Source organism: Macaca thibetana, chromosome 7 (genome assembly GCF_024542745.1).
Source record: "Macaca thibetana thibetana isolate TM-01 chromosome 7, ASM2454274v1, whole genome shotgun sequence".
Lineage (NCBI taxonomy): Eukaryota > Metazoa > Chordata > Mammalia > Primates > Cercopithecidae > Macaca > Macaca thibetana.
Window position 1 is genome coordinate 87596445 of NC_065584.1, and position 14989 is coordinate 87611433.

The following is a 14989-nucleotide window of genomic DNA, read 5'->3' on the forward strand; positions in this document are numbered from 1 at the left end:
TTTAGTTTTTGCATTTAGGTCTTTGATCCATTTTGAATTAATTTTTGTAAATGGTGTAAGATAGGTCTCCAACTTCTTTATTTTGCCTATGGATATCTACTTGCCCCAGCACCATTTGTCCCACACTATTTAGGGCATCTAATTTACCAGTATTTAGCATAATTAAAAATGCACATTTCCAGTGTTCCATAAACTCTTCCTCTAACTTATGGAATATCAATGTGGCTCTAAGAGGCCATATTCAAGAATATTAATTACAGCATTGTTTTAATTATAAAATATAAGATATATTATTATTGAGTAATGAATAAATGATGAAACATTCATATAATGGAACATAATGTATCTGTTAAATGGAAAAATTATATGAGCTGATTTTGAAAGCTACCATGATCTTTTACAGTTGAATAATTTTTTTAAAGCTGATATTTATTGAACTTTACTGTTTGCCAGGCATAGTTCTAAGTGCTTTATAAGTATTAAGTCATAACAAACCAACAATTCTAAGGTGTTATTATTACCCTATCTTACAGATGAAGTTCATAGCATTTAAGCAACTTGCTTGTGAAGGTCACACAACTAGTAAGCAGATAAGCCAGGACACAACAAGTCTGACTCAAAGTTGGCTGTCTAATCAATCCCTTTATGGTTGCCAAATCTATATCTAATCTTTATCGATATCTATCTCTCTATATATACATATATCTATATACATACATATTATATATACATATATACATATATGAGATTTTACATATTTATATAAACTTCATATATAAAATATACAACTATGTATAAGATATATAATTACATATAAATTTATATAAAATATATATCTATCCCAACTGGCTTTTAAATAAGCCATCTTTAAGTATATAGGTTTCCATGAGGATTACAAAACATCTAAAAGATAGTCAGAAAGGTATCCATAGTCAGGTTTGAAAGACAAGAAGGAGAAGAGAACAATGTGTACTCAGAACCTCCTATATGTCTCTTTCTGTGCTATGGCTCTTACAGAAATGATCAGATTTAATTCTTATGACATTGTTACAAGGCATGAATTATACACATTTTATAAAATAAGAACTTAAGAATTTAAGTGTTAAATATCTTTCTCAAGTTGCATGGCAGAAGATGTGGTGAGGCTCTCTAGGTTGAAAGAACAGCCTAGGCTGGGCCTGGTGGCTCACGCCTTTAATCCCAGCATTTTGGGAGGCCAAAGCAGGTGGATCACCTGAGGTCAGGAATTCAAGACCACCCTGGCCAGCTTGGTGAAACAGTCTCTACTAAAAATACAAAAATTATCAAGGCGTGGTGGGTCACACCTGTAATCCCAGCACTTTGGGAGGCTAAGGTGGGTGGATCATGAGGTCAAGAGATGGAAACTATCCTGGCCAACATGGTGAAACCCCATCTCTACTAAAAATAGAAAAATTACCTGGGAGTGGTGGCATGCCCCTGTAGTCCCAGCTACTTGGGAGGCTGAGGCAGGAGAATCACCTGAACCCTGGAGGCGGAGGTTGCAGTGAGCTGAGATCACACCACTGCACTCCAGCCTGGCAATAGAGTGAGACTTTGTCTCAAAAAAAAAAAAAAGAAAGAAAGAAAGAAAGAAAAAGAAAGAAAGAACAGCCTAAGAAAAGGTGAAAAGATGATAGAGTGGAATAAATAAAGTAACTGGCCTGACTAGAACTGAGGGCTCATGTTGGGAAGAAATGGAAAACAAATGAAATAGGTTTAGTGGGGATGTATTATGAAGGGTGTTGAGGACCAGAGAGAGGGATTTAGATGTATTGACTCTGAGGAGCAGAGAGGAAAATTGGTGAATATGGGAGTGAAGATGGAAATTCTTCTGAATTGCTTGAGTTTGTTACAACAATCACATATTATTGTTGTAAGTAAAAAAATTGAGATAGTGATATTTAGAAAACATGTTTGAGGCCTTACTGTTTGCTTGGTATTGTTCTACTATTGATTCCCATCAGACAAAGACTCCTAGGAACATACCTGCAGTTGAACAAAGTTGGGTTTATTGTCTTGTTGCTATGAGTAAGAAATTATACAATGGTGAACCATGGGGCATGACAGCAGGAGGGCATCTCACATAGCAATTCCATTTTATCATTCTAATAAAGACAGGCTTTGAAAACATTTTAGTGGATGTCGATGACCAGTTAATTAAGGTTTAAAGAGTCAGTGTTGAAAACGTATTTCAGCTGGGCACACTTCCAGGTAAAATATACAACCTCTAACTACTCAGACTGAGGACTAAAAGACTGCTAAAGAACTGACAACATCTCGACCTTGTTCTTCGTTAGAACTTATAAATATGGCATATCTTTGGCTCACGAATTTTGATGAACTCTCATTCCAAACAGGACATTTCTCAGAGCGAGTTTCATGTCCTTATTACGAAGACTATAGATCAGAGGATTAAAAAGAGGAGTCATTACTGAATATACCAGTGTGAGGATCTTCTGCCATAAAGTTGGGATGCCATATGTAGGACTTACGTACATTACCATGACTGTCCCATAGAAAAGATATACCACAACTAAATGAGAACCACAGGTAGAGAAGGCTTTTATCTGACCAGCTGCAGAAGGGACCTGAAAAACAGCTCTTAGCAACAGGATATAGGATCGAAGAATGTATATACTAGTGAAAAAGAGGACAAGAGAGCTCTGAGTATAGAAAATACATTCAGTTATGGGAGCTGGAGCACAGGATAGAGCCATCAATGGGTCCATGTCACACAGGAAGTGATCAATGATATTAGGACCACAGAAGGGGAGTTGGGAGATGAAGAAAATGGGAATTGGGTATCCAAGGAATCCAGCGAGCCAACAGAAAGACACCAGCTTACCACAGAACCTTCCGGTCATGATGGCGGGGTACTGCAGTGGGTGGCAGATGGCCAGGTATCGATCATAAGCCATTACTGCCAGAAAGAGACATTCAGTTGTTCCCAGTGAAAAGAAGAAATAGAACTGGAGGAAGCACCCAGAAAATGAGATGGCCTTGGTCTTGGAGAGAATGTTGGCTAGCATGTTAGGAACAGTGGAGGACACATACCAGATCTCAAGGAAGGCAAAGTTGCCCAGCAGAAAGTACATGGGGGTGTGTAGTCGTGGGTTGCATCTCACTGCATAGATGATGGCTCCATTTCCCAGCAAGGTCAAGACATAAATCACCAAAAACAATGAGAAGAGGAAAATCTGAATCTTCCAGCAACCAGGGAATCCCAGGAGAATAAACTCTGTCACGACGTGTGTTGCTGACCTGTTCATGGGTCTTAAATCTACGAAGAAGAAAGACATGAGTGTAATCCAAGTCTCTTGGAGTATAATCCAATTGCTTGCTACATATCTCAAGGACTTTATCAAGACGAGAACTTGAGCTATACAGGAAAATACCCAAGACAATCTGAGATCAGGTGGGAATACGTCCTACCATATTTTGAACTGATTGTGGTTCTAAGTTTCGGTGTTATTTTTCTAGGATCCAATACCATCCAATGCAGCTAGAATTTCGACACTAGTGGCGGAACCAGACAAATGTATTTTCTTTCTTTTCCTTGGATGCTTGAGAAGACCTTTTCAGCTTTTGATTTGTTTTTCCAATGTTGATTATGGATTTTCTAGCATGAGCTCATCAATTTTCTCTTATTTAGCCCAACTTGTTAGAAAAGACATTTTGAGGATAACTGATGTAAAATTGGGTTAGATCTTTGACAACAAAACAAAATAGATTGACTGCTGCGTGGAGATACGACTTCATGATAATATTTTAAAAACATCTGCAGTGTTTATTTTTATGTTTTTTACAGATATTATACAAAAAGGAACTATCTTACTTTTTGTAGTCAGATACCGTATAGATGAAATAAAGCAAATGATGTTTTCAATACAAAAATTTAGTTTATTTAGTGAGCTTTTTCGGTCGTGAAAACAAAGGGATTCTCTAAAAGAATCTGAGGTCAAATGGGGTTTTATCTGCAATCTTATTTATTAGAATATTGGTTACTGAAAGGAAGGTAAGGACCCTTTCAAATATTTGACTACATATGTACTTTTCAGTAGCAACAAGTTTATGTATTTAAGAATTAAATAAAATATACAAATGTGTTTAAACAACAGTAATCTTATACTGGATTAATACTTAAAATTTGCTGATTAAGCCAAAATGGTAGTTATGGCTGGGCATAATGTCTTATGCCTGTAATTCCAGCAATTTGAGAGGCCAAGGTGAGCAGATTGCCAAGGTCAGGAGTTCGAGACCAGCTTGGCCAACATGGCAAAACCCCATCTCTACTAAAAATACAAAAATTAGCTGGATGTGGTGGCGTGTGCCTGTAATCCCAGCTACTTGGGAGGCCAAGCGGAAAAACTGCTTGAACTCACGAGGTGGAGGTTGCAGTGAGCCGAGATGGCATCACTGCACTCCAGCCTGAGTGACAGAGCAAGACAGCACCTCAAAAAAAATAAAAAAATAAAAAAAAATATATATAGTTTCAATATTGAGTTTCTTGTTAAGTTCAGATCTCTTGTCTTGTGTATTGCGGGTCACCAGCCATAACTTTGTCAGAAATGTAAAAAGACAAATGTGAAAGGCAACAAAGAACACAGAATTTGAAGGAAGGATCAGGTAGTCTTGGGAAGAAAGATTTGAACTTCAACATCACTAGTTCTTTGCTAGTCTTTAAGGATGCATAAAAAGGGAAATTTGGAGCATCTGAGTTCTAAAGTTTTTCAGCTTTGCAATCAACAGTGAATGTAAAATACATGTGTTTATAGTCTTCCTTGAATAAGGTGCTCAATAGGTGATTTCCAGATTATTTATGAAGCATAAATAAATCCCTTTCTCTGCTATACACTGGTCAGAGAACAAGTCCAGGCTCAGATTTAAATTGGGAACCAGAATTGTGAGATTTGAGTCTTCTGCCCTTTGTTCTGAATGCCTGCTTGATGAGAGTAACAGTTTAGGACATTCTCCATTATACACTGACAGCTTCACACTACATTTCATCTTTTCTACTACCCTTCTCTGTAAGTGCTTTATTAGCAGCAACATTGTTTTTCCTGAAGCCTTGGAGAAATATAGATAAGTAATGGAGTGATCAGATGGTGGAGAGCTTAATAGAAATACCCAAGTAATCAATTTCAGAATTTTTGCATTGATGGAACAAACTGATTCCACAAAGTTCTGTATACCACCACCCTCCAAAGTCTCCAAAATGCTATCTGGGAATAGTTAGGTAATTAGAATGGAATATTCATTATTTTATGCCACAAACATACTGTTTCTCCTGTTTTTTGAGATATATCATTGTTTCAGCTACAATCCTGGGAGACTAGCCCCTCCCTCCCTCCCTCCCTCCCTCCCCTCCTTCCCTCCTTCCCTCCTTCCTTCCTTCCTCCCTCCCTCCCTCCCTCCCTCCCTCCCTCCCTCCCTCCCTCCCTCCCTCCCTCCCTCCTTCCTTCCTTCCTTCCTTCCTTCCTTCCTTCCTTCCTTCCTTCCTTCCTTCCTTCCTTCCTTCCTTCCTTCCTTCCTTCCTTCCTTCCTTCCTTCCTTCCTTCCTTTTCTTGACGGAGTCTCACTCTGTCGCCCAGGCTGGAGTGCAGTGGCGTGGTCTCGGCTCCCTGCAAGCTCTGCATCCCGGGTTCACGCCATTCTCCTACCTCAGCCTCCCGAGTAGCTGGGACTACAGGCACTCGCCACCACACCTGGATAATTTTTTGTATTTTTAGTAGAGACGGGGTTTCACCATGTTAGCCAGGATGGTCTCGATCTCCTGACCTGGTGATCCACCCGCCTCAGCCTCCCAAAGTCTTGGGATTACAGGCGTGAGCCACTGCGCCCAGCTGAGACCAGCTCTTTCATGTACTGTATTCCTTTCCAGTACAAGAAGCTACCGACCAACTAATCAACCCACCAATCCACCCACCCAAAGTGTGATAGCTTGATTTGATAGCCTTCTTTCGAATGCCCCTCACTTAGTGTATTGTCTTCCTAGGTATCCTGAGAGAAGGAACATACCACCTGATAACTGCTGGAAAGTAAGAATGTTTTCAGAAAGATGGTTGTTAATAACCATAAAATCATAGAATTAGAAGAAATGGTATAATAATCTAACTTCATTTTATAAATGAGGCTCAGAGAGGGGCATGACTTTTTACGCAATGAATGTCCTGGATTCACATATGGAACTTTTATACTATACTATTATACTGCCTCCTTTGAGTCTTTGCAGAGAAACAGTGCCTGATCAGGTTTATAAAGTCAAAGAGACTCTGTAGTAGATCATAGCAGTGGTTTCTTACCCACAATGATGGCTTTTCTGGCTCAACTTGGAGTGAGTGGTGGGCATAGCGGAGCTTAGCGTAACCTCAGCATCAAGCATCTCCTCTTCACTGGCTCTGATGAGGAAAACTCCAGCTGAGGGCATTATATGTGGTTTATCGCCCTTCCTTCATTCCCGGAGACCCTAGAGGCCATTGTCAGAATTTGCTGAGAGGTTTAACATGCGAATCAGTGTTAAATCTATGTTTTCTCTCAGGGATTACTGTAAAGCCCTCTGTTTCTCCCCATGTGGTCTCAGTGGCTTACCCAAGTTTCCCTGGAGTGCATTCTCTTTCCAGCACTGGGGGCTCACCTAGAATTCAGTATATTAGCTTGTATATATATATATATATATATTATTAATTCTAGTATATTGGCTAGAATTAGGGAAGCAGAGGAGCCGGTGGAATTACAGGAATTACAGACACATTGCAGGACGCTTTCTATTGCAAAGAGATTGCATTCCATTGAGGAATCATCCTCCATGGGAATCAGTGAAATAAATGGTAGTTTTGCCTATGACTCTAATTCTGAAACTGAGACATATTGATGAACACATCTTTTCTCTGTAGCTTAAATGAAGTGCTTTAACATAGAGGAACAGAACACTATATTCTATTGGTCACTTAAAAATTAAATTCACTAAATTTTCTTGAAGTCTTTCACTATAAAGACCACATGGTTGGTATTGGGAAAGAGCTGCCTTGAGTGACCTTGATGATGTGTAATTAATGTGCAAGGAATTCCAAAATTGTTTATGTAGAGAAGTCATTTAATCGACAAATTTAGTCAAATTGTCAGTTTCCACTCATTTCACTTTCTAACAGTGGAGAATTTGAAACTAGTGCAAATTAGAAATAGATTTAGCTTCGGTTTAAAAAAAAATAATTGGCCTTTTGTTTTTCTCCTGAAAAATTGGGATTTCTTCCTTGGATCCTCTTAATCTACTTCTTCAAAGATGCCTCCTAGGGAAAGTTGACAATGATGGGCAAGGAGAATATCTTCATTGACGGCTACTGGGGCAGCTTGTAAGTGAAATTGAGGTTCAGTGAAAGTCTGTTCTAGGAGTTCTCAAATTTTAATGTGCATATGAATCACCTGGACATCTTGTTAAATTGCAGCGTCTGATTCAGCAGGTTGGGACCCGAGAGAGTGATTTTCTAACAAGCACTTAGGTAATGCTGACCTTGCTGGTTCACAGGACACGTGAATAGCAATGGTGTAGGCCAGTCATTAGAAACACCTGGGGGGCTGTTTAACACTTTCTTTGGCTAGAGTCACACAGTAAAAAAGAAAAAAACCTCCTGATATCCAGATATTATGGCAGACAAATTAAATAAAAATCTTTGGATCGAGCTCCTGCATCAGTATTTTCTATATTTAGTGCTATGGTTTGGAGTTTTGTCCCTTCCAAATGGTGGGGCGTAGTGGGAGTTGTTTGGTTCATCGGGGTGGATCCCTCATGAATGACTTGGTGTCCTCCCTGCAGTAATGAGTGAGTTCTCACTCTATTAGTTCATGGAAGAGCTGGTGATTTAAAGGAGCCTGGCACCTCCTTTCTTGTTCTCTCTGTCACCACCATGTGACATACCTGCTGTACTTTCACTTTTGCTGTAAAAGCTTCCTCAGAAGAAGCTGAATACATGCTGGTGCCATGCTTGTATAGCCTGCTTAATCATGAGTCAAACAAAACTTTTCTTTATAAATTACCCAGCCTCAGGTACTTTTTTGGTTTGTGAGAGGGTCTTGCTCTGTTGCCCAGGCTGAAATGGTACAATACTTGGCTCACTGCAGTCTTGACTTCCTAGGCTTAATTGATCTTCCCACTTCAGCCTCTCAAGTAACTGAGACTGCAGGTGTGTGACACCATGACTGGCTAATATTTTTCATTTTTTGTAGAGACAGACTCTCAGTATGTTACCAAGGCTGATCTCAGACTCTTGGGCTCAAGTGATCCTCCTCCCTCAGCCTACCAAAGTGTTGGGATTACAGAAATGAGCCATCACACCTGGCCTCAGGGTAATTCTTTTATCAGTTCTGGGAGCCTTATGGAGGAGTCTTTAGTGTTTTCTAGGTAAACAATCATATTATCAGCAAACAGTGACAGTTTGACTTCCTCTTTACTGATTTGGATGCCGTTTATTTTTTTCTCTTGTCTGATTGCTCTGGCTAAGACTTCCAGTACTATGTTGAAGAGGAGTGGTGAGAGTGGCCATCCTTATCTTGGTCCAGTTCTCAGAGGGAATGCTTTCAACTTTTCCCCACTCAGTATTATATTGGCTGTAGGTTTGTCATAGATGGATTTTATTATAATGAAGTATGTCCCCTGTATGCCAATTTTGCTGAGAGTTTTAATTATGAAGCGATGCTGAATTTTGTCGAATGCTTTTTCTGCATCTATTGAGATGATCATGTGATTTTTGTTTTTAATTTTGTTTATGTGATGTATCACTTTTATTGACTTGCATATGTTAAACCATCCCTGCATCCCTGGTATGAAACCCACTTGTCATGGTGGATTATCTTTTTGATATGTTGTTGGATTTGGTTAGCTAGTATTTTGTTAAGGATTTTTGCATCTATGTTTATCAGGGATGTTGGTCTGTAATTTGCTTTTTTTTTTTTTTTTTGTTATTTTCTTTCCTGGTTTTGGTATTAGGGTGATACTGTCTTCATAGAATGACATAGGGAGGATTCCCTCTTTATCTTGTGGAATGGTATCAATAGGATTGGTACCTGTTCTTTGAATGTCTGGTAGAACTCAGCTGTGAGTCCCTCTTATCCTGGACTTTCTTTTGTTTGTAATTTTTTGTTACTGTTTAAACCTTGCCGATTGTTATTGGTCTGTTCAAGGTATCTAATTCTTCCTGATTCTAGGTATTCTAGAATTCAAGGTATTCTAATTCTTTCTAAGCTGGGAGGGTTGTATCTTTCCAGAAATTTACCATCTCCCCTAGCTTTTCTAGTTTATGCACATAAAAGTGTTTGTAGTAGCCTTAAATGGTCTTTTGTATTTCTGTGACATCAGTTGTAATATCTCCCGTTTCATTTCTAATCAAGCTTATTTGGATTTTCTCTCTTCTTTCCTTGATTAATCTTGCTAATGGTGTATCAAATTTTATTTACCTTTTCAAAGAACCGGCTTTTTGTTTCATTTATCTTTTCTATTTTTTTTTTCTGTTTCAAATTCATTTAGTTCTGCTCTGATATTGGTTATTTCCGGTGTGACCTTAGATTGTCTGTGTTCTTTCAGACTTTTTGATGTAGGCATTTAGGGCTATGAGTTTTCCTCTTAGCACCACCTTTGCTCTATCCAAGATGTTTTGATAGATTGTATCACTATTGTTGTTCAGTTCTAAGAATTTTAAAATTTCCATCTTGATTTCATTTTGACCCAGTGATCATTCAGGAGCAGCTTATTTAATTTCCATTATTTGTATGGTTTTGAAGGTTCCTTTTGGTGTTGGTTGCCAGTTTTATTTCACTGTGGTCTTAGAGAGTGCTTGATATAATTTCAATTTTCTTAAATTTACTGAGGCTTGTTCTGTGACCTATCATATGGTCTATCTTGGAGAAAGTTTGATGCACTGATGAATAGAATGTATATTCTACAGTTGTTGGGTAGAATGTTCTGTTAATAACTGTTAGGTCCATTTGTTCCAGAGAATAGTTTAAATCTCTTGTTTCTTTGTTGACTTTCTGTCTTGGTGACCTGTCTAGTGCTGTCAGTGGAGTATTGATGTCCCCTACTATTATTGTGTTGCTGTCTATCTCATTTCTTAGGTCTGTTAGTAAATGTCTCATAAATTTGTGAACCCCAGTGTTAGGTGCATATATATTTAGGATTGTGATATTTTCCTGTTAGACAAGGCCTTTTATCATTATATAATGTCTCTCTTTGTCTTGTTTAACTGCTTTAAAGTTTGTTTTGTCTGATACAAGAATAGCTACCCCTGCTTGCGTTTTGTGTCCATTTGCATGGAATGTCTTTTTCTACCTCTTTAGCTTCAGTTTAGGTTAGTCACTTGGAGGCAGCAAACAGTTGGTTGATGAATTCTTATCCATTCTGCAGTTGTGTGTCTTTTAAGTGGAGCATTTACATCATTGACATTAACGTTAATATTGAGACGTGAGACGCTATTCCATTCATCATGCTATGTGTTGCCAATACCTTGTTTTTTGTCGTTGTTGTTTTCTAATTGTGTTTTCTTTCCATATACTTTGTGTTCTAAGATACATGTGCAGAATGTGCAGGTTTGTTACATAGGTATACACGTGCCATGGTGGTTTGCTGTACCCATCAACCCATCATCTACATTATGTATTTCTCCTAATGCTATCTCTCCCTTAGCCCCCACCCTCAACAGTCCCCAGTTTGTGATGTTAACTCCCTGTGTCTATGTGTTCTTATTGTTCAGCTCCCACTTATGAATGGGAACATATGGTGTTTGGTTTTCTGTTCCTGTGTTAGTTTGCTGAGAATGATGGTTTCTCAGCTTCATCCATGTCCCTGGGAATGACATAAAGTAATACTTTTTTGGCTGCATAGTATTCCGTGAGGTATATGTGCCACATTTTCTTTATCCAGTCTATCATTCATGGGCATTTGGGTTGGTTCCAATTCTTTGCTATTGTGAACAGTGCTACAATAAACATATGTGTGCATGTGTCTTTATAGTAGAATGATTTATAATCCTTTGGGTGTATACCCAGTAATGGGATCGCTGGGTCAAATGGTATTTCTGGTTCTAGATCCTTGAGGAATTGCCACACTGTCTTCCACAATGGTTGAACTAATTTACATTTCCATCAACAGCATAAAAGCATTCCTATTTCTCCACATCCTCTCCAGCATCTGTTGTTTCCTGACTTTATAATGATCACCATTCTAACTGGCATGAGATGGTATCTCATTGTGGTTTTGATTTGCATTTCTCTTATGACCAGTAATGATGAGCTTTTTTTCATATGTTTTTTGGCTGCATAAATGTCTTCTTTTGACAAGTGTCTGTTCATATCCTTCACCCACTTTTTGATGGGGTTGTTTGTTTTTCTTCTTGTAAATTAATTAAGTTTCTTGTAGATTCTGGATTTTAGCTCTTTGTCAGATGGATATACTGCAAAAATTTTCTCCCATTCCATAGGTTGCCTGTTCACTCTGATGATAGTTTCTTTTGCATCCCAGGTCAACTTTAGACTGCTGTGCTGGCAGTGAGAATTTCAAGCCAGTGGATCTTAGCTTGCTGGGCTTTGTGGGGTTGGGATCTGCTAAGCTAGACCACTTGGCTCCCTGGTTTCAGCCCCCTTTCCAGGTGAGTGAAGAGTTCTTCTGACTCGCTGGTGTTACAGGTGTCACTGGGGTATGAAAAACAAAACAAAACAAAACTCCTGCAGCTAGTTCGGTGTCTTCTCAAATGGGCACCTAGTTTTGTGCTTGAAACCCAGGGCTGTGGTGGTATAGGGAATCTCCTGGTCTGCGGGTTGTGAAAACCATGGGCAAAATGTAGTATCTGGGTCAGAATACTCCGTTCCTCACTGCACAGCCCTCACGGCTTCCCTTGGCTAGGGGAGGGAGTTCCCTGACCCCTTGCACTTCCCAAGTGAGGCAACACCACACCCTGCTTCAGCTCGCCCTCTGTGGGCTGTACCCACTGTCTAACCAGTCCCAATGAGATGAGCTGGGCACCTCAGTTGGAAATGCAGAAATTGCCCACCTTCTGTGTTGATCTTGCTGGGAGCTGTAGACTGGAGCTGTTCCTATTTGGCCATCTTGCTAGCCCTCTTTTTTTTGTTTTGTTTTGTTTTGTTTTATAGCTTCTGTTTTGAGGTGTTTCCAGGATTTGTTTCAAGATTTAGAACTCCTTTTCACAGTTCTTGTAGCCTTGGCGTGGTAGTGGCAAATTCTCTCAGCATTTGTTTGTCTGAAAAAGACTGCAGCTTTCCTTCATTTTAGAAGTTGATTTTTGCTGGATACAAAGTTCTTGGCTGATAATTGTTTTAAGGAGGCTGAAGACAGCACAAAACTGGGTGCCCATCCCTTCTAGCTTATAGGATTTCTGCTGATAAATCTGCTGTTAATCTGATAGCTTTTCCTTTATAGGTTACCTGGTGCTGTTGTTTCACAGCTCTTAAGATTCTTTCCTTCATCTTAACTTTAGATAACATGATGACAATGTGTGTAGGCGATGATCTCTTTGTGATGAATTTCCCAGGCATTCTTTGAGCTTCTTATATTTGGATGTCTAGGTCTCTGGCATGGCCAGGGAAATTTTCCTCCATTATTCCCCAAATATATTTTCCAAACGTTTAGATTTCTCTTCTTCAGGAATGCCGATTATTCTTAGGTTTGGTCATTTAGCATAATTCCAGACTTCTTGGAGGCTTTGTTCATATTCTTTTTTCTTTCTTTCTTTTTTTTTTTTTTACTTTTTGAGACAAAGTTTAACTCTTGTTGCCCAGGCTGGAGTGCAATGGCATGATCTTGGCTCACCACCACCTCTGCCTCCTGGGTTGAAGCAATTCTCCTGCCTCAGTCTCCCAAGTAGCTGGAATTACAGGCATGTGACACCACACCCGGCTAATTTTGTGTTTTTAGTAGAGATGGGGTTTCTCCATGTTGGTCAGGCTGGTCTTGAATTTCTGATCTCAGGTAATTCACCCACCTTGGCCTCCCAAAGTGCTGGGATTACAGGCATAAGCCACCATGCCCAGCCCATATTTTCTTATTCTTTGTCTTTGTTACATTAGGTTAATTCAGAAACCTTGTCTTTGAGCTCTGAAGTCCTTTCTTCTGCTTGTTCAATTCTATTGGTGAGATTTTCCAGTGCATTTTGCATTTATATAAGTGTGTCCATTGTTTCCTGAAGTTTTGATTGTTTTTTATTTATGCTATCTATTTCATTGAAAATTTCTCCCCTCATTTCTTGCATCCTTTTTTTTTGACTTTCTTAAATTGGGCTTCACCTTTCTTTGGTGCCTCCTTGATTAGCTTAATAACTACTTCTGAATTCTTTTTCAGGTAAATCAGGGTTTCTTCTTGTTTGGATCCATTGATGGTGAGCTGGTATATGTTGGGGGTGTTAAAAAACCTTGTTGAGTCATATTAACAGAGTTGGCTTTCTGGGTTCCCTCTCATTTGGGTAGGCTCTGTCAAGAAAAGGTCTAGGGCTCCAGGCTGTTGTTCAGATTCTTTTGTCCCATGGATGTTTCCTTGACGTAGTACTCTCCTTCTTTTCCTAGGGATGTGACTTCCTGAGATGTGAGCTGTAGTGATCGTTATCTCTCTTCTGGATCTAGCCACCTAGCATGTCTAGCATGCTCTGGGCTGGTACTGGGGGTTGTCTGCACAGAGTCCTGTGATGTGAACCATCTGTGGGTCTCTCAGCCATAGATACCAGCACCTGCTCTGGTGGAAGTGGCAGGGGTGGGGGTAAAATGGATGCTGAGGGTCCTTAGCTTTGGCTGTTTAATGCACTATTTTTGTGCTGATTGGCCTCTTGCCGGGAGGTGGTGCTTTCAAAGAGCATCAGCTGTGGTAGTACGGGGAGGGAACAGGTGGTGGGTGGGGCCCCAGAACTCCCAAGAGTATATGCCCTTTGTCTTCAGCTACCAGGGTGGGTAGGGAAAGACCATTAGGTGGGGACAGGGCTAGGCGTATCTGAGATCAGACTCTCCTCAGGCGGGTCTTGATGCAGCTGCTGTGGGGGTTGGTGGTGTGGTTCCCAGGTCAATGGAGTTATGTTCCTGGGACGATTATGGCTGCCTCTACTGTGTCATGCAGGTGTCAGTGAAGTGGGGGAAAGCCGGTAGTCACAGGCCTCACCCAGCTCCCATGCAATTGAAAAGGCTGGCCTTACTCCCACCATGCTCCTTCCCCCAATAACACCGAGTCTGTTTCCAGGCAGTGGGCAAGCAGGGCTGAGAGCTTACCTCAGCCTACCTGCCTTCCAGCTGAGAAAGCAAGTAGAGCTGTGGAGTCTGCACACCGGATTCACACCCTCCCTTGAGTTCTGGGCAGGAGACTTCTTAATTAGTTTAAATTGTTACAAAGTTCAGCTGGAGGTTTCCTTATGTGGCCCTTCCCTAGTGCATGCGCAGCCCTCTCTGAGGACCCCTGTGAAACAAGGCAGAAATGGCTTGCTAGGGGACCCAGGAAGCACACAGGGCTTTTCCTGCATCTTCCTCTACTGCTGTATTTCACTCGGCTCTCTAAATTGACTCAGCTGCAGGTAAGGTCAGTATCTTCTCCCATGATCTAGACCTTCAGGTTCCACAGTGAGCGTTTGTTTTCGGGAGTGGACAATTCCCCTTTCCCACTTCCACAGCTTGGGCACTCACAATGTTTGGGGTGTCTCCTGGACCCTGCAGGAGCAATCCACTTCTTTCAGAGTGTCTGGGGATTCTCTTAGCTTTCCTGATTTATTCCTGCAGTTGTTCTGAAGCAAAAGTTCATGATTAGAGCCTCCATAGGCTGCTCTGTCTGTCCGAGTGGGAGCTGCAATCTAGTCCTGCTTCCTGTCCGCCATGATCTCTCCAGCATAATGCTTTTGAAGTTTATCTGTGTTGTATTGTGTATCAATACTTAATTCCTTTTCTGTGACTGAATAATATTACATCATTTGGATATATCACATTTTACAGTACGTCC

At 40.3% G+C, this 14989-nt stretch overlaps 1 protein-coding gene across 1 annotated transcript; it reads right to left on the bottom strand.

The window, feature by feature from the left end:
• Window positions 1-1765: 1765 nt before the first annotated feature.
• Window positions 1766-5993, bottom strand: LOC126958752 (olfactory receptor 11H4-like). Its single transcript, XM_050797296.1, has 2 exons — window positions 5948-5993; window positions 1766-3301 (listed from the first exon to the last, which is right to left on the bottom strand). The coding sequence occupies exon 2, from the start codon at window positions 3288-3290 to the stop codon at window positions 2346-2348; it is 945 nt and encodes a 314-aa protein (XP_050653253.1). The 5' UTR covers window positions 3291-3301; window positions 5948-5993; the 3' UTR covers window positions 1766-2345.
• Window positions 5994-14989: the final 8996 nt, after the last annotated feature.

Bases quoted from the DNA above. Each gene is read 5' to 3' on its own strand.
- LOC126958752 (XM_050797296.1), bottom strand. From the start codon at position 3,290: ATGAACAGGTCAGCAACACACGTCGTGACAGAGTTTATTCTCCTGGGA.